The sequence below is a fragment of the Pezoporus wallicus genome, unplaced genomic scaffold (assembly GCF_028554395.1).
Source record: "Pezoporus wallicus isolate ANWC-B61680 ecotype Strahan unplaced genomic scaffold, APGP_CSIRO_Pwel_v1 contig_4722, whole genome shotgun sequence".
Lineage (NCBI taxonomy): Eukaryota > Metazoa > Chordata > Aves > Psittaciformes > Psittacidae > Pezoporus > Pezoporus wallicus.
The window spans coordinates 4,600,064-4,624,358 of record NW_026641840.1 but is presented as its reverse complement, the minus strand read 5'-3'; the positions used below and the strand labels follow the sequence as shown (position 1 = coordinate 4,624,358).

The 24,295-nt window shown below is 39.9% G+C and overlaps 1 protein-coding gene across 7 annotated transcripts in view; it reads right to left on the bottom strand.

Moving 5' to 3' along the window:
• The window catches only part of TAFA2 (TAFA chemokine like family member 2), a 198,516-nt gene that overhangs the window by 25,485 nt on the left and 148,736 nt on the right, over positions 1-24,295 (bottom strand). For all 7 annotated transcript variants that reach the window (XR_008974429.1, XR_008974425.1, XR_008974428.1 and 4 more), the window contains exon 3: positions 320-472. Coding sequence is in view for 1 of the 7 variants with exons in the window: in XM_057425583.1 (XP_057281566.1) it covers positions 320-472 (153 nt within the window). In the remaining 6 variants the exon portion in view is untranslated. The remainder of the gene's footprint in view (positions 1-319; positions 473-24,295) is intronic.

Sequence of the window (24,295 nt, the reverse complement as noted above, 5' to 3'; positions counted from 1 at the left end):
ATTTGCATAAACACTTTTAATTAAGTGAATTTCATACAACTCCTAGGGCACTCTGTTAGTTAGATCAAATTTAGCATCTCAAGAAGTTTCTTTCACCAGCATCTAATAATTTTGCTTAGCATTTCCACAGAGCAATAGCAAATAATTCATTTTTCCCATCTTCCTCTCATTCACCTTGGTCATGCCCTTCAAAATGCAGCAGCATTTCTACTCGTATTTTAAACAGTTAAATGCAATGGAGTGGTTCTCACTGATGAAATTAAGCCAGCAAAACCCCCTAGGAACATGCAGCAAAAGGAAGCAATAGAAATAGTCGCACCATCAACACAAGAAGGAGCTGCCCGGGTGGTACCTGCTACCTGCCCAGGGAAGCAGGAGCACTTCACTGTCTGTGATCTTTCTTCTATCTTGTTCTTATTGCAACATCTGTGGAGTGCCACCACTTCACAGGTCCCAGTTTTAACATGGTGAGCTGTGAAAATAAGATGATGAGCAATTTGACAACATTGTGAGGTAGCATCATACTACTTTGGGTTTTTATATGATTCTATGATTCTATGATTTTTAATTAGAAATGCATTACACTTGGCTCTGTAAGGCAGTCCGCCATGCATGAAGCTAGAATTAAAGTGGTACTAACACTAGAATGTTAGGTTGATTTCTTCTACAAGTATATTATAACCATCTCATGCAGAAAACACTGGCTAAAGTAAAACAATTGGAGAAGGTTTCATATGGGACAGTTCCAGTGAAGCAGGAAGCAGAAACATAAAACTAAGCTAGAAAATATATTAATTTCTGGACTCCCATAAACCTGTGTATAACTCTACCAAGATTTTTTTTCACCTTAACGGAGAAACTTTGAAATGGAAGTGTTTCAATGTTGAAACACCCATGCATGCACAATTTTTCAGAATCTATGTCTCCAGAGTTTATGTCCAGGGCAGAAGCAGTTTTCAATACAATATCCCAAAACCTTCATACAGATGAAAAGAGAAGAACTGGCAGGATACAGGGACAGCCCTCAAACAAAACCCAGAAATAAAATCTAAGGAGTCACATTTGATTTTCGCCTGACAGTGCAAAGTAAGTCTGGGAACATGGGGAACCAAGGTTTTCAAACACAGGAGGCAACAGGACAATTTTCATTACCCTGTATCCGGTAAACATCACCCTCACCCATGCTCCTCTAACTGATCACTAGGAGCCCTGCGAGAAGAACAACTTGTTAAGAGGAGAGCTTACTAAACTACACTTCATGTTTCAGCATCCAGTTACCGAAAGATCTGGAGTTCAAAGAAAGTAATTTTAACTAAACTTTCAGTGGTTACTGATACAAGATCAGGTATTTCTGGGGTTAGTTCATTTCCATCAGAAAGAATCATACAATTGTGGAATCATAGAATAGTTTGGTTTGGCAAGGACCTTCAACAGTCTTCTAGTCCAACCACCCTACAATGAGCAGGACATCTTCAGCTAGATCAGGTTGCTCAGGACCACATCCAGCCTGGCCATGAATGTCTCCAGGGTGGTGCATCCACCACCTCCCTGGGCAACCTGTGCCAGTTTTACCACCTTCATCATAAAAAATTTTTCCTCACATCCAGCCTGAATCTCCCCTCTTTTAGTTTATAACCATTACCCCTCATCCTATCACAACAGGCCCTGCTAAAAAGTCTCTCACCCTCTTTCTTATAGGCCCCTTTTAAGAACTGAAAGAAATTTGAACTTTTAGCTGGTGTTGACCTACAACGTTGATAGGGAGGAATAATAATTCTGCAACACAATACATGTTTTAAGAGTACCATTTAATTCTCTATTTCCGCTGCTGTTAAACTTTTTGTACGCTTTATGCAAAGCCTATGTAATGAACGCTTCAGCGACCTTTTAGATTCCAAATGGCAAATAAAAACCAGAAGCTTCCATGAGAAAGCTGTAATAACAGGCTATCAAGAAAACATTGATCTCTGGTTGCACTTAGTTTCTATTGCACAATATCAGTTCACAAAAGACCTGAAGAAGGAAAACAAACTTGATGTAGGCTATGGACCCCAAGAATGTGCCTAGAGGCAAAAACAACTGACAACAGCAAGGTATTCCATCGACAAAGCATAAACTACTAAGCATTTCATTCAGACAATTTTCAGTAGAACAAAGTCCACTGAAAAGTCTGTGATCATTCACAGCATCGTACTTTGTTAGGTTACATTACACTCCACCACATCATGCTGCGCTACAGCTGAAATGATATAACACAATGTGAACAACTAGCCCATGATCCATCGTACTGTGATATGCTGAAATGTCACATAAAAATCAGAAATCTAGAAGGATTTTTTTTTTTTTTTTTTTTGCTTAAAATCTCTTTACTTTGTTTTTTAACTATTTACCATTTCTAATTCAAGAAAGGATGAGGAAAGCAATTCACACTCCCTGCCTGTACTTTGCAATCTCTGATATTTTCATACCTTTGCTGATGAGCAAATATTTTTATAGCTACCAGTACAGTCTGCCATAAAAAATTACTTCTAATTATCTTCCAAACAATTTCAGTGGTATATATGCCAATAAAACAATTTTAAAAATATATTAATTTTTCTCACTAAAACAGTTGTAAGATTGGGGTGTTCTGGTCTTTTTTGTGAATATGGGAAAAAGATATACTAGGATATATTTTGAATATATAATATATAGTAGAACAAACACATGCTGCTTTTGTAATTTCACATCAATTTTTATTTTGATAGGCAATTACATCTCTTATACCTACACATGCTAACAGAAATTCACTAACATATATTATGTTGTTGTGGTTTAAACCCAGTCAGGTAATTCGTTCGCTCACTTCCCCCCCTTTCTTGCCCTCCCCCTGCTCCCGGAGGGACAGAGAGGAGAATCGAAAAGAATGCAACTGCCACGGGTTGAGATAAGAACAGTTTAGTAACTAAGGTATAACACAAATCACTGCTGCTACCACCAATGATAATAATGATAAAGGAAATAACAAGGGAAGAGAATACATCACCTCACCACCAGCCAACCGATAACTCGCCCCCCCAGCCCCGACCAAGCTCCGACCGATACCTCCTCCAACCCTGCAGTCTCCCAGCCCTTCCAGCTAACTCCCAGTTACATCCTGGGCATGACGTGCTGTGGTATGGAATACCTCTTTGGTCAGTTTGGGTCAGGTGTCCTGTCTCTGCTTCCTCCCAGCCTCCCCTCCTCCCTGGCAGAGCATGAGGCTCACAAAGTCCTTGGCCAAACCAAAACATCCTTGTTATCAGCTCTGTTCCCAGGCCGAAAGTCAAAACACAGCACTGCACCAGCTACCAAGAAGGAGAAAAATGACTGCTACTGCTGAACCCAGGACATATGTGAAAGGACATAAAAAACCCAAACACTGAATCTCCAAAAGAAAGTAAATTTAGTGGTAAGAGGTGAACTTTGCCCCATATAATTTTTCACTACATTAGTTTTCAGTCATTATTTGTATTTTGATGTGTATCATTGATCCTGAAATTTTGTCTCCTCACTCTCCTATTAAATAGCTTTACACTGCTCTACCAGGTCTACAGAAATGTCGTGCCTGCTAAGTACAACATGCACCAAGAGTCATCTGGAATGGAAACCAGTGAAAAGAACTGTTGCAAAATTCTGTCAGGGAAAAGTTCACACTGAAACGAAACTTTTGAAAGAATTGTTTTGTCGTAATTAGGGGGAGAATATCAGGCATTTTAAGACTTTTATGGAAAATTAAATTAAACAGTCACATTCATTTACTATGCAGGAAAGGATCTCAAAGGATGAAAAGATGTGAAAAATGGTAGAGAACAAAAAAATAATCACATACTATTGATAGTATTTGGAGAGTCTTTAATAAAGCTGCTTTGATATTTTTGGCATAAAACCAAAACAACTTAGAAAAGTATACAAAGATATTTCAAGCATTGAAAATCTAGGCCAACCATCCTCTAGTTTCTATCTACCATGTAGAGTATGCAAAGAATATTCCTTGAGAGGTAGGGATTTTAGCTCCTTATGCTATCAAATAATTAAGTTCCAGTGCTGTAAGTACAATATCTGTCACATTCATGTGAAATGAAAGCCTCTATACAGTAGATAAAGGATTTTCCACGACCTAATACAAATTAACCCCATTAAGCCACTGAATCATTCCCTGAAAGAAGGATGGTACTTTAGGAGATTCACATTTTGGTTTTGTTTCTTTTTCTCCTAGTGCAGTCTTCCAAGTATGCTGCTTGCTCTGCAGAAAACATTTGAGGAACTAAATGACATTTCTGGAATTCTACAGAAATTCATTATTCAAAATCACTGCAAACACTCAGTCCTGCATGCTCTGCTATTGCAAGTAATCCTTCCTGAAACCCATGTGAAGGACTACAGAAAGCGATATCTATGTATATAGGTTGTGAAGTTTTCCTGATGATTATGCATAACATAACATATGTATATATTATGTTCCAGAAGATGTAACACTGTATTATGAGTGCATAACTAGGAAAACAGGCATAACCGTATCTCACCCATTAACGGTATATCCTGTAATTAACCTGACACTTTTATAGCATTTTTCATGTAGTGAAATCATCAATAGTTATCCCCATAAATCAGTATGCTAGTAGTACAGCAAAAACTTAAATGTTCATAATTGTGATCCTGGAAAAAAATAAAGCTAAGTAATTATTATTTTTCAGTCTACGTAAAATTGCACGTAAAGACTATGTTTAAACATACACAGCAAAGACCTTTTAATATATACAAATTCTACCTGTTCTTGTCCCTTCATGGCAACTTTTTTTTTCCTTCAGGTGAATGACATTTCAGTCATATTTTCATGGTGAATCTGGCTCTAAGTTATGCACAAACCTAGCATTAAATCAAGGAATGTTTTCTGAATTCCATTGTTTGCTATCATTGTTATTTCCTAGCCCCACCACTTAAACATTGGTGTTCAGTTCTGATACCCATCTTCTCAGCCATTTGAGTCTTTTCTTTCTTGTAAGTTGCACAGGCCATGCATTAACACATACACTGGCCATTAACAAAGAAAGAAGAAGAAATCATGTTGCCATGGACTAGATTACAGTAGCTACATACAAACAGTAAAAAAAAAAACAAATACCAAACACCAACAAGCCTCTATTATATGCTCTCTGCAAAGACACTAGCACAACTGGGTGATGCAGCTAAACCCATTTAATCTCTAACATCTACTGGAAGAAAAAGATCCCTTGTCCCTTTTCACACCCTCCTTCATGCTTACATGAGCATTCTTATTTGATGGTGACAACAGTAAACCAGAGACACAGACCAGCAGAATAATATATATATATTTATATATATATGTATAAAAGATTTTTTTTTTTTTGGCAGGGTTAGTTCTCTGCAGGCTTATCTTCACAACTGGGTGTAAAGACTAGTGAGAACCAGCTTCAGCCATAAGGAAGCAGCAGGAGCAGGCAGATACGTGATTACTGCTGTGGAAACCAGCTTGTACATTGGCTTACAGGCACTGCATCTCTGCACTCTTACCTGAAATAAATGTATTTTATTCTCTTGCAGATAATTCCTCCAAGATCAGAGAGACTATGTAAAGTGTGCAAAGATTTGTCTCATTGTGTCTGTGTGAGTTTTAAAGCTTTTCACAAAAACAAAGCTTTAGCTGAAACAAGAAGCAGCATATCAGCAAGAAGGAGAGGATTGGCAATTACTCTAAACCATGAGTTTCAATCCATATTACATCTAATATTACCCAAACTTTTGCCTTTTTGTCATCTTGGGTATAATTTGAAGATGTTCCATATGAAATACTATAGTAACCCAGTCTTTCAAAGTAGGCACATAGGTAGTCCTTATTCATGTAGAGCATATCCACATGAGTAATTGCATTAAGGACTATAATGGAATTACTTTTTTTAGTAACTATCTGCAAGGAAAAAGAAACAGTATTTCAGCAGATTATCAACCTGCTTCATTTGTTTCCCTGAGTGATCTGTCGCTATTCTATACCACAGTATTGAAACAAGTGATTAAACAGAGGTAGGCTGTTGATATCAAATAAATAAAATTAGTGATTATAATGTAACATTTTCCAGATTAGGCTCTAAATCACTGTCCTGCTCTTAAGTGACCAGGAAAAAAGTGGGTTTTCTTGTTCACATAGTCTATTTATTTGCTTTGTTCATACTGATTGACATGGAAATGAAATGTAGCTTATGTTTCTGCTACACTTCAGCAATTTCAATATGTCATATCAGTCTCAGTTTCTCACTGTAGATAGTAAGGACACAAATAAACTTGCAAAATTTCTCACACACAAGAACACACTCATACAGTATTGCTGCATTTTTCAATAGCTCAATAAGTGTTAGTAGTTGCCACATCTAAATAATCAAAATCTTATACGACCTCAGCTAAATCAGGATTTCCTTTAAACATCAGACAGATATATAAAAAGATATATAAAAAGAAATACACTGTACAGTTCATTCAATTAATTCCTTTTTCTTTTTAATATATTCTGTTATATCCACCTATCAGCTGGTAAGGAAAAACTTAAATTTAGTCTATTCATATTCTATCCGCAACTATGCTGATATTGCTGTGTAGCTAAGAACATAAGCAATGTGAAGCTTTTTGTTAAACATAAAACCTTTGACTTGACCAGTCATTACAGTCACTGAGAAAAAAAGCAGACAAGGTTTTGGGAACACAAGCTTCAGTTTGCTTGTGTGAACACAAAGCAAAGCACACTTTCATTTCAGCTCCGTGGGCCAGAGGGAGGGCTGGAAGTTGAGACATCAGGGAAAGCAGAGCATCTCCAATACTAGTTACAGCTGCTACCTCTGGCATGCACCAAGCCGCTGACTCCCAAAGAAGCAGTGGTGGACACACATTGAGAGGAATCCTACTGAATATACCATTTAAAGATTGGATTCAAATCCCTTTGAAATCAGTGGGTTGGTTTGATCAGTGGTTTTGGATCACAACTTCAATGACAAAATGAAATTCTTTATTTTCAATGAAGGCGATATCTGGCTTTGCAACTGAGATATTTATTCCGATGATTGCAAATGCAGCACCTATTAGAGTGATTGAGCAAATGATGATATACAGTCTAGTCTATGCGACTGAAAAGTATGACGAATTAAGATTATTAAATCATGCTTTAAACCATCATAACAGCTGTCATGTTTTTCATCAAACAGTTCATTTACTAAAAGTTCAGTATTCAAGCAGTAAAGCTGTTTTTGAAATCTAGTAAAATTTGGTTACACGTTGAACTTAAAAGCACAAATGCTGGGGGGGGAGGGGGGGAGGATAATTTGTCTCCCCATGTTCTTTATATTATTTTAATACAGCATTTTTTATTGCTATGACAAACCACAGATTTTTAAAACTGTAAAAACTTTCAAAACAAAGCAAAATTTTTTTTTTTTTGGAAAAAAAACTTACTTAGGAGTTTGGTTTTTTTTTTTTTGTGGGGTTTTAGAATCATAGAATCGTTAGGGTTGGAAAGGACTTTAAGATCATCTAGTTCCAACCCCCCCTGCCGTGGGCAGGGACACCTCACACTAGATCATATCACCCAAGGCCTCGTCCAACCTGGCCTTGAACACTGCCAGGGATGGAGCATTCACAACCTCCCTGGGCAACCCATTCCAGTGCCTCACCAACCTAACAGGAAAGAATTTCCTCTTGTATCCAATCTAAACTTCCCCTGTTTAAGTTTTAACCCGTTACCCCTTGTCCTTCACTACAGTCTCTAATGAAGAGTCCCTCTCCAGCATCCCTATAGGACACCTTCAGATACTGGAAGGCTGCTATGAGGTCTCCACGCAGCCTTCTCTTCTCCAGGCTGAACAGCCCCAACTTTCTCAGCCTCTCTTCATACGGGAGGTGCTCCCTTTTTCCAGTCATTGGGAACTTCACCTGACTGCCATGATTTTTCAAATATGATGGACAGCGGCTTCGCAACTCCATTCTCCAGCTCCTTCAGGACCCGCGGATGGATCTCATCAGGACCCATGGGCTTCTGCACGTTCAGATTTTTAAGATGGTCTCGAACCAGTTCCTCTCCTACAGTGGGCGTAAGGTCTTCATTCTCACAGTCCCTGCGTCTGCCTTCCAAGACTTGGGTGGTTTGGTCAGAGCCTTTGGCAGTGAAGTCCGAGGCAAAGAAGTCATTCAGAACCTCAACCTTCTCCAAATCCTGTGTAGCCAGTTCTGAGAGCTTCCTGAGGGGATCTACATTCTCCCTAGTCTGTTTTTTATTTGCTATGTACCTGTAGAATCCCTTCCTGTTATCTTTAATACCTCTAGCTAAGTTTAATTCTAAACTTTTTTTGTTGTGTTTGATTGTTGGTTTTGGTTTGTTGTGGTTTATTTGTTTGGCCAGTGAACTGAAAAATCAATTGCAGACACAGCAGTAACTCCTGTGTCTTCAACGGTGACAATGAGGCATGGCACATTTTGTGCTGCATCTCAGGAAAGACACTCATGCTGCTTTATTTTCCAGATGATACACGGGGTTGCACTACAGAATTAGCAGGAAAAAAAAAAATCCTACACTATCATTACATTTCACATGGCTATTTAAAACCTTTTTTAGTTATCTATTCCACTGATGCCATGCATATTAAAATATTCACATAGTTTAGAAGTAGTACACATCTAAAACCAGCAGTAAATTCTCTCTTTAAAATTTTAGTTTTAAAGAGAGAATTTACTGTAATAAGAAGCAGTTCTCTATGTCTCCTGATGGTCCTTTTCCCAAATACCTAGAACTGAGGATGTGCTGAATAACCCTCACCTTAGTACAGCCCTTCACTAAACACAAATCCCTGGATGTCCAGAGGAGCCTGGAGCATCCTAATGAGTTCCAACAGAGCACCCTGACCTGGCGATCCCAGCACCATCCCCAGGGAGCAACCAGCCTGTGGGCCCCATGTGAAACCCACCTAGGTGAGTCAACACAAGAAACTGCCTCTCCAGAAAGCCTTGCAGACTAAAGGAAGTGCTGGAGACAGGGGTCTAGGACCTGTTATCAGATGAAGGAGGAGCAGAATTTTGAGATTGTGCAGTACTTGCCCTCAGACATTTTGTGGAAACTTTTGAGACTCATCGTGGGATGCTTAGTGGAAGGACCAGGGGAAGGGAATAGGAGGGAGGCAGTCAGGGTGGACTTGGGAGGAACAAGCATAAAACAATAAAGTGGACAGGGTAAGAGTGGCCAGTGAAGTATAAACAGCAATTAACCAGTACACTTGCCTGGCTAAGGCTTGTGCTTGAACACAAGCTAACCTTCACTCTCATTAAATCACATGTCTATCTTTTTTTGTGAGTAAACTCTCTTCTCTGAGTGGGTATGTGTGAAAGCTAGCGAAATTTAAACCAGACTAGCTGGTGATAGACTAAGAGATCTGATTGCCTGCAACTGGCTTGGGATCACAAACCTCATGGGCTTGTGAACCCAAGTGAAAGCAACTGGATATATGGGGCACTTCAGACCAGCTACCAGTCAGGCTGTGTCTAAGAACAGCTGTTGAAGTGATCCATTTTGTGTATTTGTATGCATAAATGCAGACTTCAGTCCTAATCAGCCAGGAAAGAATATTGGGACATCCACTGTATGATTTCTGTGTGCATTAACATGGGTGCCAGGAAAAGCTTTCTGGTTTGTATACACTGATCTGTGTGGCTGGCTCTGTTTGTACTGTCCATATGTGAGTCTATATGTTCATCCATATGTATCTAAGAAGAGCATACACGCTCTGCCTCCCCACTGCAGAAACTGGGGATAAGGAGCTGCATCAGCCTCACATCTACTCAGCTGCTGCATTCACTGACCTCTAGGAGATGTGAGCATTAGAAATATTTGGGGAAAAAAAGGCAAGGAAGACAGAGGCAGCAGTTGGCAAAATCACATCTAACCCTCAACCTTTGCTACTAAGAAATGTACATAGACTGACAAGGTAATTCACTCATATCAGACAGGATACCTCTATCTAGATCAGCAGACACATCTGTAGAGAGACACATGCCAAAACACTGCAGTGAGTCAAGCAGAACAGTCGCCCTGTTCGATGACAGCATAGGCCATGTAGACCTTTTTTTCTTTTCACTTGATTTGGGTAATGCTGTGATGTGCACAACTCCTTGCCATGCCAAGATTTCCTGAAGAACTGCAAACACACCTTATGGACAGGACTTTGAAGTCTTATTTACTGCATTCATATTTCCATGCATCTCAGCTATAGCTATTAAAAGTCACTTGGTCACTTTGGGCACTGAAAAAGTCCAATAGACAGGTCAGTCACTACACTCTACTTACGCTTGTGGAGAATCAGTTCACCTTAAAAGTACAGCCTTGGTTTTCATTTCTCTCTTAATCTGATGTCTCTTGCATATTGGGGAAGGTTCTCAGATGAATTGTTAAAAAACAGAGCTCATTGCTTGGACTGATAATCTTTGCAGTGCTGCCTGTAGGCAACATATACTCAAAAGATCCTGCTAACTGCAGCCCTTTCTATCCTTCCTGCTTTCAATGTGGTGTTTTCTCTTCTGAGAGAAGCATTTTCAATTAAAAAAGTGATTCTTGTTAGCAGATGTCAGCCCAGATCCTCTCACTGGGTTGCTTCCACCATGCAATTAACCTGGTTAGTCCACGTGGGACAAGGATGGTAAGCAAAGTTCATATGACAACACCCGGCAGACAGCATCTCTCGTAGCCTTTAAAAACCAAGCTAATGTATGGTTTGCCACAGTCACATTTCCAAGTATACTTTTCTGTACAGCACCGAAGAAAAATCTCATCCATCAGTTTGCCTGCCAACCACCAGCTATAGCCATCTGTGTGGGAAAACTTTTTCCCTTTTGGAAAAAAATCAAAGAAAACTAGCATTCCCCTGAGAAGAGCTTGCTAATGACCCTGTAAGATCAAGCTTCAGATATTCCCATAGCAAAACCTATGCACCGAAATGGGCTGAAGGTTTGAGTTATCTCCACTGAGACATAAAAAGACTGACTGACTGACTGACACAGCAAGTTGGCACAGTCCCAGATGGTCACACAATCTTTACAAACATAAAACCACAGATGGAGCACTTTGTGTAGGATCCCTTGGACCTGGAGAGCTCACAGCCATCTGACTTTATCCTCCTGGCCTTGCTGAGAGTTTTATTCAATCAGTCCTTTGGCAGGGATGAGGTAGTCTTACTCAAGTAAGTTTAACTCCTCTCTCACAAAAGTCAGAACCTTTTTATGGCAATGGCTACAAATGGTGCCTTCACACCAAATTTTTAGCCAAAAACACAGGAACTCAAAACACAACTAATTTTCAGGTAGCCTGCAGGGTAATTCCCTCTTCGTCGTATGACCTCCTCTCAGTCTAGAGTGCTGCCCTCCCTAGACCCACTTTCAGTTTTGAAATCAGATGATCACTAGGTTCACAAAACCACAGAGGGCTCAGGCAAGGTCACAAACAATGATCTTTCGGGATCTTGCAGCTCTTTATATGTTCACCTGCTGGAAGAGGAGGAGCAGAGGCTTCTGCCCGTTTGCCCAGTACTCATGACAAGCTCAGCTGCCTGGCTATAGCCAGCCCATTTGGTCTCTCACACCTCCCGCTGCAGGTGCCCAAAGAAGAGCCACTCCACCATAGCCACCCCATTCTGCTGAGCAGTGGAGCAGATGAGAGGATGCTGATGGCAGCAAAGGTTCCATGTTTCCTTACGGGGCCAAAATGGAGCCACTCTGCTTTTTGCAGGCAAGACGCTTCCCACGTTTCTTCTCTAGCAGCTGCGGGCTGACACCATCCACAAGATGAGCTTATATAGAGCTGGCAGAGAAACACCCAGGGCAAGGCACAGTTTATAAATACCAGAAGAAGTCAAAAGCCCCAGTATCTCTGAGGTTGTTATCAAACATGTTAAGCAAACGATATATTAAAGTGTGCAGACATTTTGTAAATTACCAGGCTGAGGTTTGAGATTACTAATTATATGATTTCACAGAGAAAAAAGACCAATCCAGCTCTCAGGCACTCAAAAGAACATTTGGCACAAAGACTTTTTATTCTCTCCTACTCTCTCTATGGGCCTTCTGCCAAATATCTCGACTCAGCAAGAAGCAGTAGCACATGTCCCAGAGCAGCCTTCAGCATCTGACAGAATGCAAAAACCCCCACATTTTTCCTCAGTCTCAGGGCTTCAGAAGACTGTAGTTTACACCATTATGGGGAATACATTTCCCCTGTTTCCTTAGATGACTCTCATTATTAATTTTCTTTTCTTTCCAGCTGACCCAATTGGTCTCAGGGCACATTGAACCAGATGACAAATTAACATGTTCTCGGGGATGTGGAAGAAAGAAAAAAAGGTCATAAAGTTTTTTTCTACCCCTACGTATTTGTATGACCCCCTGGCATACAACCCTCACCTGAAGTAACGTCTTAAGAAAAGTGCTGTGCATGGGAGTCTCTATGAAATAGGATTAGTATAACAAGAGGGAGAGGCAAACTCACTAGTCCTTTTAAATGGCCTGCTTTCAGAATTCTCATGGTTATTTGAAAATAGCTCAAGCACCTCAGTAGACTTTAGGTGGCTGAAGCATAGGGAAGGGCAATAATGGTTTCCCCAACGAAGGATGCATCTGGGTCCCTATGCTCTGTTTCCATCTCAACGCACATCTAGTGGCTTATGCACAACCTTGCTTCCACAATTGAAGTTTTTATTTATTTATTTATTAAGGTGAAGAAACTTATTTAGGTAATAGACCACTGTAATAAGAAGGTCATTTCATATTTAAGCACCTGAATGCCACTATGAGATCCATCATCAAAATATTTGTATTTTATTCCACTTTTATATTTGAAAATTTATGCTCAGCACCCCTTATTCACTCCTGTCGTGGTTTTAACCCAGTCAGGCAATTTGTTCACTCACTTACCCCCCCTCTTCTTGCCCTCCCCCTGCTCCCGCAGGGACAGAGAGGAGAGTCAAAAAGAATGCAACTCCCACGGGTTGAGATAAGAACAGTTTAGTAACTAAGGTATAACACAAATCACTACTGCTACCACCAATGATAATAATGATAAAGGAAATAACAAGGGAAGAGAATACAACACCTCAGCACCAGCCGACCGATAACTCGGCCCCCCAGCCCGACCATCACTGACCGATACCTCCTCCAGCCTTGCAGACTCCCAGCCCTTCCGAGCAACTCTCAAGTTACCTCCTGGGCATGATGTGCTGTGGTATGGAATACCTCTTTGGTCAGTTTGGGTCAGGTGTCCTGTCTCTGCTTCCTCCCGGCTTCCCCTCCTCCCTGGCAGAGCATGAGGCTCACAAAGTCCTTGGCCAAACCAAAACATCACTGTTATCAGCTCTGTTCCCAAGCCGAAAGTCAAAACACAGCACTGCACCAGCTACCAAGAAGGAGAAAAATGACTGCTACTGCTGAACCCAGGACACTGCCCCCAGTTTATATACTGGGCCTGATGTGCTGTATGGAATATCTCTTTGGTCAGTTTGGGTCAGGTGTCCTGTCTCTGCTTCCTCCTGGCTTTCCCTCCTCCGTGGCAGATCATGAGACTCAGAAAGTCCTTGGTCAGAGTAAACATTACTGAGCAACAAATAAAAACATCAGTGTTATCAATACTATTCTCAGACTAAAGTAAAAAACACAGCACTGCACCAGCTACTAAGGAGAAAAAGGACTGCTACTGCTGAACTCAGGACAACTCCATGCTAAGATTCTTCAAGGTTAGAAAAGCAACAGCACCACAGATTTGTTTGGAAAGTAATAAATTCCACAAAAGAGTAAAGAGAAAGCAATGACTTCCAAATAAGCAGCACAAAGAAATTTTTTTAAGGATGCATATGAACATTGCTTAATATTTGTATTGAAGACGTATTAAGCTGATCAAACCTAGAATACACACTATAACAGCAGGACTTTGGGACTCTAGTGATGACCTGATAGAAACAACACAGTGAGGTCAAGGCAGACTTCCAAAAATTCTGCCAACTTCAAGATCCTCATTGTGCAGGATCTTTCCAAACATAACATTCAGAATATGGAGTCACTCTGTAAACCTCTTCTATACAGAAAGGCATCTATGCATGCCTGTGCACTCATTCCTTTAGAAAAGATATTCAAATAAAAATATACCATAGGAATACGGAAGTACTTTTCTACATTCACTTGTAGAATTCACTTGTGTATGTACATTCATCACATAGTACATACACACTTGTGTGTGTACATTCATCACATAGAAAATATGATGAAATTTAACATAACTTACTTATAAAAAACACTTTAATTTTGAAATTCCGCATTTTTAAACCTTTTCAAGACTTCTGCTTGTTTGCTTGCTTGCTTGGCTGTGTGGCTAGTCACTTCTTACAGACAGAGTTTGTGTGTCAATTTTCCTTCTTTAGGGATTTGTTTTGGCTTTGTTTTGTTCTGTCGTCTCTGTTTTCATGACTGGATAGAATGGTATCTCTGTACTGATTTGAAGTTTCTTTAACCCTGCAATGTATTTTTATAATGCATCACATTCCATTTTGCAGCTCTGTAATGCATTTTCACTTAATCTGTAAATTACACCAAAATATTATTTATACCTTGGAAAATTCCTCCCACAAACTGCACGCACACATATGCACACTTGCCTTTCTGAAAACTATGTAACTGTTGGTTGGGTTTTTTCTTTCCCACCCTTCCCTTCTGGGACTTCCCCGTAGTGCTTTGGACTCCCCCACGTATGTTAAGAGAAACTGTGTAGGATGTCCTAGCACACAGTTCACCATCTGAAAGAAAGATCTTAATTTTAAGTTTCGGGTTGCTACTGTAGAGCCCCAGGCAAGCTTTTTGAAGTGCAGAGTCAGGGGAAGAACTTAACCCAGGCCTTTAGAAAAAAACTGCTAACAAAGCACATGTCTAGTCCTGTGAAATCCCCTCTTTTAGAGTGATCTCCCCTGCTACAACCTTCCCTCTATATTATTGATTCCATATAAATAGCAAGTCTCTAAGCCATGGGCATGATGAATCAATAAGTATCTCGATAAGAGTCTATGAACTGAGACTGGATGGCCTGGAAGAGACTGGCTATTGTTCAAGACAGAGGAAAAGAAAGCACGTTTCAACAAGTAAAGTAAATGAGGAGAAACTGCCAGGAGAGCCATTCAGAGCTATGCAATCAAGGATGCTTTTGCTCAAGGATTCCCAGTAGATAATACTTTCAGATATCTCTTCTTGTTGAAAAGGTATCTTTTAAGATGCTCCTTGCAGGCTCTTTGCAGACTCCTTGGCACTTGTTTCTGAAGGAACTCTGGGTAATAGAAGCTGTTGATAGGAAACATATATACCACTCTCACTGCTATCCAAAGTCAGAAGCTGCAAGAATATCACAGTTCCCAGAACTTCAGAAGCACACTGTGTAAAAGCTGGAAGGTAATGAAAGCATCCAAAGTAATTTACACCTTCAAGAAAAACCTACTAAAAACCAAGATGGGGGGGGAAATCATAATTATTCAAGGACTTTTTTCAGAGTATAAGGACATGGCTTCATGCTTTGCCTTTTACCCTGTATCTCTATGGAAGCTCATACATTGCACCCAGGGATGCAACAGGCCATGTCATACCAGCTCAGGATCCCTTTTCATTACTGCCTATCCCTGAAATAAGCCAGGCACCCTTTGTACCTAGACCACTGCTGAGACACAAGCAAAGAGCACAGCAGAACTTAGCAGTTCCTGGGCATGAGCTTCCCAGGACCATAAAAAGCATACCTGGAGAAGGATGTAGGTAATTAATTAGTAAACTAATTTTACATTACCCCAGAGAGGTCAAGCCTCCTGCACTGAACATGAGACTAACAGGCGGTCATGCAACCATGCCTCCCACCACGGAGCAGGAGGAAGGCTACTGTGCTGTGCTGCGGGGCTTACAGGGCTGGTGAATGCGCTGCTGTTTAAGGCAAACTTCCCACCCCTCATGGGGTCCAGGTTCCACAGCTCCTCCTCTGCCATGCTACCCAACACCCAGATCCATCCTTCCCCCACAACAGCTGGAGCAATGTGCCCACAGACACTGCGAATGAGGCACCCTCCAAGATGTCAGAAACTGCTCATGCCAAAGGGAGAGTCTGAAGAGGTGTCCACAGTTCTCACATCTTTCTCACCATTGTGAAAGGGAAAAGGGGAAAAAGGAGAGGTGTAGCCCCTCAGAGACCAGCGAAAATTAAAATAAATAAATAAATAAATGTTGAATGATCAAATTTTAATGCAAATGCTGCTAATAGGAACTTGCAAGAAAGTGCTTACATATAGGAAAATGATCACCTGCACATAAAATTACAGCACCCGTATAATGGCTATATACATTTTTATGGTTGCATAGCCTTTTATCTTTTTGCTACTTTAACACAGGCTTTTCCCAATGGAGGTCAACATTAGAACCTCAAAACTTCAACCTTCAGATCGCTCTGACGAGTGCATTTTAGTTAAACAACTGAAACAGTAGCATATTGAGGAGCAGATGTTTTCTGTGGGCTAGTTTGCTTCTGCTCTCAAGGTCCCAAATGCAAAGCTGAATGCCACATACAATACATAGTAGTGTGGTGTATTTGTCTTCCAGTGCCTAACAACCTGTCAAAAATGACAACGAAGAGTGGCCATTTATAAATATCCGTCAGGCTGTGCCTCGTTTCAAGGTTAGATGAAATTGTTACAGGGAAATAATCAACTACCCACAATTCCTCAGGAGTATCTACAGTGACTCACAGCAAATATTTTTACTGCTTTAGTTCTAAAATGCACCCCAGAAAAAATGGATGAGCATTAAACAGCTGTCCGGGTATGCGGTGCTGATATGCTGTGAAGGGAGGCAAGCATAATCTTCTTCAGCATGTGGAAGACTGTCACAAAACAAGAATTGCCTTCCCCTTCAATTCACCACCTTAAACGAACAGCAAGGGGATACACTGTAGGATCTGACAAAACGCCATTCATGAGATACCTTGTCTGAGCACACACCCAAATCTAGTGGGAGTTTTATCTTCACCAGGCTCACAAGTCAGGGAAATCTTGAGAATAATCCTAGTACATATCCTCCAGGTGCAGCTGTAGTTAGCTGAGTGTTGTAAAAGGATGGGGAAATCAGAAACTGAAGATGCAGCAGAGTGAGCCAGCCTTTCCTGACTTCAGTGATACAGCTCTGCTTTAACACCTGATTCTTCACATGAAACTGCTGCATTGCCTAGGAGTTATATTGTGACTGGGCACCTACAATATTTAAGGGACAAGACCTATAATAAAAAACGTGAACATGAACACTGTGAATTTCCTTTTATTTCACATGCAGTTACTCTGATACTTGTGGTTTGGGACTGCTCTTCACTTGGATTTTTACTTTAGCAAGCATGCTGCATGATACGGATGCTATCTGATTATTTCTGATCCTCTGTCTCACCTCTTCAAGAGAATGGCAAGTTAGTCTACATTTCCTTTCCCATAGAGACATTTCTAAAGTTTATCAACACATGAATATGTTGTCAGCTGAATGAACAGAAACTAAATTTCAGCAACGCACTTGTAGTTCAGATCCTCAAAAGCAATGAACAACAGATTCTGAGCCTGCAAACTAGAGAGACTTGATGGAATTTTGTCCCTGATTATTTTTTTCCAGGTATTATACATATGCATGCATACATACATGCATACATGCATATATTCATACATAGAGAGTCAAGGACATGTAAGAAAGTATCTCTAAGTAGAAGAAAACTTTAACATAGCAGCACTTCTTGACATTTTTGCTCACTTTCTGAATTTTTATACCATCATTTATTATATTATTAAAACAATTTAAAACTGGGATTTCCACTGTTCTCTATAAAAGCAAAGACACTTGTCACCACACCTTGGATATCTACAGTTTTGGCATCTAATCTAAGCTGGTCATGGCTGTATAATCAATGCAGAGCTAGAGGAAGAAGCACACCTTGAACTTTAGGCATTCAAGATTAGATCCCTCTCTAAGGAAAAGAGCTGCATCAGCGACATGACTTGGCCCCTGGTTAGTCATTTCTTTTAGGAGATTGACCTCATGAGCATCTGACATTACCACAACACTGAAACAGGCCCAAGAGAAGGTCAGCGCACTGGGACCATGTCTGCTCTAGGACTGATAATGGGTGTAACTAAGCCAAGCTAAAACATATCCACTGATTTATACTCCACTGTAAAGCTGACCTCTAAGATCTCAGAAATTTGCCAGGGCTCAGCAGAGGAGTGACTTTCAGGTCCAAATATAACACTGAAGTTAGAGGAAGAAGCAAAAGGACATTTGAGAAACATACTCCCCTAGCTATTATTTCGGTTTTCAGAATGTTATTAGTTATGGTAGCAGGGAATCTAGACTTATTTTCAAAGCTTTTTAAACAGTGAACTTTCTGCTTCAAAGAAAAAAGAAACTTAGAAGACTCAGACAGACTTCCTAGATTTAAAATACATTACTGATTTATTTCCCTGCTGTAGACAATTCACTTTAGTAATAGTCTGAAGCTTATAAATCCCACTCTATAGCTGTAAAATAACTTTTCCACGTTTTTCTCCAGGTCTTCAAGAAAGAAATCTCATGTGTCCCATCTATCTCCTCCTTAATTATTCATTTTTGCTACGCATGAACCTAGGAGACTTTTCCATAAAATAAATAAAATACAAAATAAATGCCTAACATAAAAAACTTCATTAAAACCTATTGAAATTGTTACCCCCCAGTGATTACTGTTATGAAAAATTGAGTGATATTTTATAGTTTAACATTCCTCTCCTACAACAACTTTATTAGGATAAACCATAATTTGGCATTTTCTCATATTTTTAGTGTGAGTCATAATGCTGTTTAGATGTAGTCTGTTGTATACCTAGAACCCAGCCAAAGAGCAAATTAGTTTATAACCACTCCTACAGATATGTTTGGACAATCTCACAGATTTTTAGGAGAGCTTCTCTGACAGTGAAGATCTGTCTAAGTGGGACACCACTATTTGGTGTGATAGTTTTAAATGGGAGTTCCACGTGACCCACATGAAGAAATGAGTATAATTTCCATGTGCAATTCAGACTATTCTAATTTAGTCCTGTTCTGACTTTCAGCAAAAAAGTCCTCACTTTTTACATGCCTATTACAGGGGGACAATCTGCCCCTCTACTCTGCTCTTGTGAGGCCTCACTTGGAGTATTGTGTGCAGTTCTGGTGTCCTCGACATCAAAAGGACATGGAGCTGTTGAAGCAAGTCCAGAAGAGGGCCACGAGGATGATCAGGGGACTGGAGCACCTCCTGTATGAAGACAGGCTGAGAAAGTTGGGGCTGTTCAGCCTGGAGAAGAGAAGGCTGCGTGGAGACCTCAGAGCAGCCTTCCAGTATCTGAAGGGGGCTATAGGGATGCTGGGGAGGGACTCTTCATTAGGGACTGCAGTGATAGGACAAGGGGTAACGGGTTAAAACTTAAACAGGGGAAGTTTATATTGGGTATAAGGAAGAAGTTCTTTACTGTGAGGGTGGTGAGGCACTGGAATGGGTTGCCCAGGGAGGTTGTGAAAGCTCCATCCCTGGTGGTGTTCAAGGCCAGGTTGGACAGAGCCTTGGATGACATTGTTTAGTGGGAGGTGTGTCTGCCCATGGGGTTGGAACTAGATGATCTTAAGGTCCTTTCCAACCCTAACTATTCTATGACTCTCTGATTCTATGAGCTATTAATGGAGGTCTTAGTCCAAAGTAATTAAAAGATTTTTGAGTTTCACTCTTTCCAAAAATAGCTTACTGATTCTGAACATTTTGGGGATATTTCTATACCTAGAAAACAGCTGTTCTAGAGTATGGCATTTTTACTGGCAATAGTAGGCAGTGGTCTTTCTGGTATTTATTTATTTTTTTAAAGAAGAATAGAAAAAACACACCAGTTTAAAAGTTCCTTCTTTTTCTCTAACATGTAGTTTTTAAGTCAGATTTGTGAAGTACAATATACCAACCCCTCTCTGATACCTAATCTCTTTTCTTCAGTTATTTTCCTCTATGCAAACTGTTTTGCAGACGACCCAGGAAAATGTAATGACAGTGATATTGTGACATTGAAAAAGGGTGAGAGATACATCCTATCCTTAAATCAGTTAGCAGAAAATGCATCTAACAAGGTAGGACAGAAACTGAAAATCAAGAAAGGCATGAGATTAGGCTGGTGAGCACTGTACTTGCACTGATGTGAGGTGAGCACCCTAATTCCCCACTTTCTAGCTGCTTACATCCCATCCCACTTTATTCCCTATTATTAGGCAGAGTGCCTGCCTACACTTCATTCTTGCAGTCCTCAAAGACCAGTTTCCAGGCTAGTGTGTCAGCAAAGAGTAAAGAAGCCCTTATGTTCATTTAAACTATACTATGAGCAGGAGTGGCATAAGTAGGATGAAAGTTTAATTCTATTCTCTGGTGATTCCAATGACATAACCGCTGCAGGATGCCTTTTGTCTTCTGCAAGCCAGCTTTCTAGTATACTATGTATTGTTATGATGAGGAACAAAATATGCAAAAATATGGGTTATTTACTTATCATAAATGAGATTTTCTGGATTTCCCCATGCTCTGAAAAGGTAAACATAGTAACTCAAACAATATTTTTCTTCTCCTGAGGTGGCTTTGAACCAAAACTCAAAGAAGAGAGATTTACGCAGCCTTCATGTGCACAGCATGCAGCAGTGTAAGAAAAAGGCACAATATTACTCTTCCCTCTTCCGTATTTAAACTTGCATCTTCTCTCAAATACAGTTATATTTGCTCTTAATATCTCTGGCAGATGTACCGGGGTGAAAGATGTAATTAAGAAACCAAAATTCCTGTTTCTTCCAGATGCTTATTTTCTCAATATTCACTCACTGGAAACATATTTACTTCCCACTCCGTGGTGTCTAGCAGTTAGCATACCTTCTGGGTTCTATTTCACAAAATTTCCACAGTTAATCTGACACATGCCAATGCATCTTAGATGAAAGTTTAGCAGCAGTAATCTTTCATTTCTATCAGCAGTAAACTTTCATACCATAAAAAAGCTGAGCAAAGTTTTAAATAAGTATTTTATTTTAAAAAACTTTTCATTTTGATGTTCATAGGTACAATACTTTCTGTTGCCTTCCTTTTAAAAATTTACTTCGGCTTTCCTCAGTCTTCCAGCTCACTGAAGGAATCTAACGATGATTTCAGTGTTTTCTATGATTCATTCTTCTCACTGAGATTGAATTACAGGATTAAATGCTTCATCCTTGTTCTCCTCTCATGAGAGACATATATCATTTTGGGTTCAAATTCTGGGTCCTACAAATTCTGACCTTCCCAACGACTTAGTCAGCCTCCTATAACACCTATCCCTCCTCTCACGCACACTCCTGGAGCACAGACTCATCTGAAGCAATTCTAATGCCTTACACCTAAAAATACAGTGACACAATGCACCCGAAATTTGTGTTGGTCTTAGCAGACTGCTTTTCTTGGGCATATCATTTCCACAGCTCTGCATTCAAGCAGAATAAGTCATGAATTCAGCTTTATACTTCAGTCATTCAAGGACACTTGAAACTGAAGCCAGAAGTATTTTGCAAAAAGAATTCTAAGTCTACTGTATTTGCTTGAGAACAATTTGGGTACAAGAGTTATACAAATCTACAGGGAAAAAAAGAACAAGACTGACTTGGCAGCTCCTGCCTCAGCCTACTCATCACTACAGACAGAATTCTTGCTCAGCCTGGGAAAAGAAAGCTGCACAAAGCAGACTGCTTTTTTATAATTTTCCTGCTTTCTGTCATCTAAAACCCCAAGCTAGCCTCCATTCTCCTGTAAGTATACCATGGATTTGCTCCCATTTATGTGAAGAAGAGTTTTTTTCTTGGTCACAGTTAAATGGTACTTTCACACTTCAAAGGGAAGGTCAAAATTTCTGTATTATACCTCTTCAATTTTCAAGAACTTTTCCTGACTTTCTATGTATTTCAGCTCAACAAGGAGAAATGGAGCAAACGTCAAATCCAGGCTTTACAACCAAACCTTTTTTAACATAACAGAGTGACATTTGCAGAATGATATGCAGATATAAATGAATCTGTCACAGATCAAATTTCACTGGCTTCTGAATTGCCACATAAGACTCCATTTGAACAGTAGAAAGAAAATTAGACCTTTACAATTTTATTCCGACATTATGACCCTGATACAGAAGAAGAATTACTAGGCAGATAAAAGAACACTATCCAAACTGAGTCCTCCTGCTAAAAGACTTCCCAAAAGTTCCAGAAGCTTTCCAACTGGTTGCAAACCCTTTGGTATATGAATTCAGGGAATCATTCACACCTACACTGAAAGCTTGAGTTCCCACTTTGTGAAAGGAATGAGCTCTGAATGGTGATTCAGTCCACCTAAGAGAGATGCCTGAAACTGGACATTGTGGAAAATTCCCTGAGTTTTCAATTAAGCTTGAAAAGCACTTAGTATTTCGCAAAGCTCCCATGAATAAATGATGAGCATTTTTAAAATGTTACAATGGTCCACATAAACTATTTCATCAGTGATGATGACCTTGTGTATTTTTCCTTCACCCAAGTCTCTCATAACTCTGTGGGCATAGGCATGCTCATATGCATGCATATATACACAGGCTTTGCTGCTTTGGAGCTGCTGGTTTGTGCAGCTCAGGCTCAGATCAATTCCCTTACCTTCTGAAAAGATGAGACCCTTCTACAAATTTACATCAAGTCATTTACAGTTGACTCAATGATCTTAAAGTTCTTTTCCAACCTAACTGATTCTATGATTCTAAATCTCTATGACAGTGGAGGACTGCCCCAGTGAACCTTAAAATGGTAAATCCTCCTCAGAACAGAACTAAACATTTTTGTTCAGAAAGAAATTTCATAAAATCCAACCCAAAACACAGAAAGGATTTTTCTCCTAATATTCCCCAGAATAGCTGACTATTTGTGAATGTTTCCTTGGCACTTGCATGACCAAAGAACAGCTGTTCTAAAATACGACATTGTACAATCGATCACTTAAGACTGCTATAGAGTAAATTCAGTGAAGCCTGTCAAGAGATTAGGCCATAGTCTTTAGACACAATCAGCAGAAAATTAATGCAGATTAAAATTATTTGTTGGATAATGATGGTGTGCAGTAGATACCAGCATACATATGGGGCTGGTATTCCATACTGCATGTATGGAATGTATATTGGAAAGCCAGAGGGGCAGTGCAGACAGCCCTATGACTGGTACTGGCATGCATGACCTCCATACATGAAAACAGATCTGGACTTTGAAGAATTTGCCCTAATCCTGCAATTATAGTAATTTTACATATCTGGGTACTGTTAAGGATCTAATTACAACGCGATATCTGACCTATAAAAAAGACATGATCTTAACATGTTGTATTTGGGGAAAATATAATGTCAGGGAAAGTGTAAACTGTTTGGATTTTCTTTTTAATTATATTCTTGTTTGATAGTCCCAGACATTAATAAAATTTTATGAGTGTTTCTCTGAGGAAAAAGACGGGGAGGGGAGAAGTTGTCATACCAGTGAAAAAAAATCTGCTTGGTTTCTTAGCCAAAGAAATCTGACTTCATGGTCTTAAACATAAACTTTGTACTAGTCATTATCTTCCAATATACCTCAAGATAATCCTACTATCTGAGCTGCAAAGCTGCTGGAAGTGCCCAACACATCTCCAACAATGCATGTCAAATTTCAAGGCTGGAAACTTCAACCAGAAGGCACATTCAGAGCTTTCCTGAATATAAGGTTTCACGCTTTTGGAATAACTCTGTAGACTCTTGTTACCAGCATTAAATATTTATATAAATAGGCAGAGAATGCCATTGCCTCAAAAGGTCTGATTTGTGCAAACTCACTCTGATCTTTACCATTGAGGTTTTGTAAAAATTTTACCATTTACAACTCCTATCCTACCCATCTGTACTGGAATGATCCTCTTTAAAGACAGTGTAGCCAATACAGTCAATGAGAAAAACGTTTCCAGAAAGGGGGAAGGGTTTAGGGAGTGGGCACAGGCAAACACAGCAACCCCATCAGCTTACTGTGGCATAGCATCCTGCTTCATGGTGTGTCATAGGGTCTCCAGGTCACTAAACAATCCTTCTTTTCCTCCCTGATCACAATTGGATCTAACATTCATTGCTTTCCTTTCCTACTCTAAGGAAAA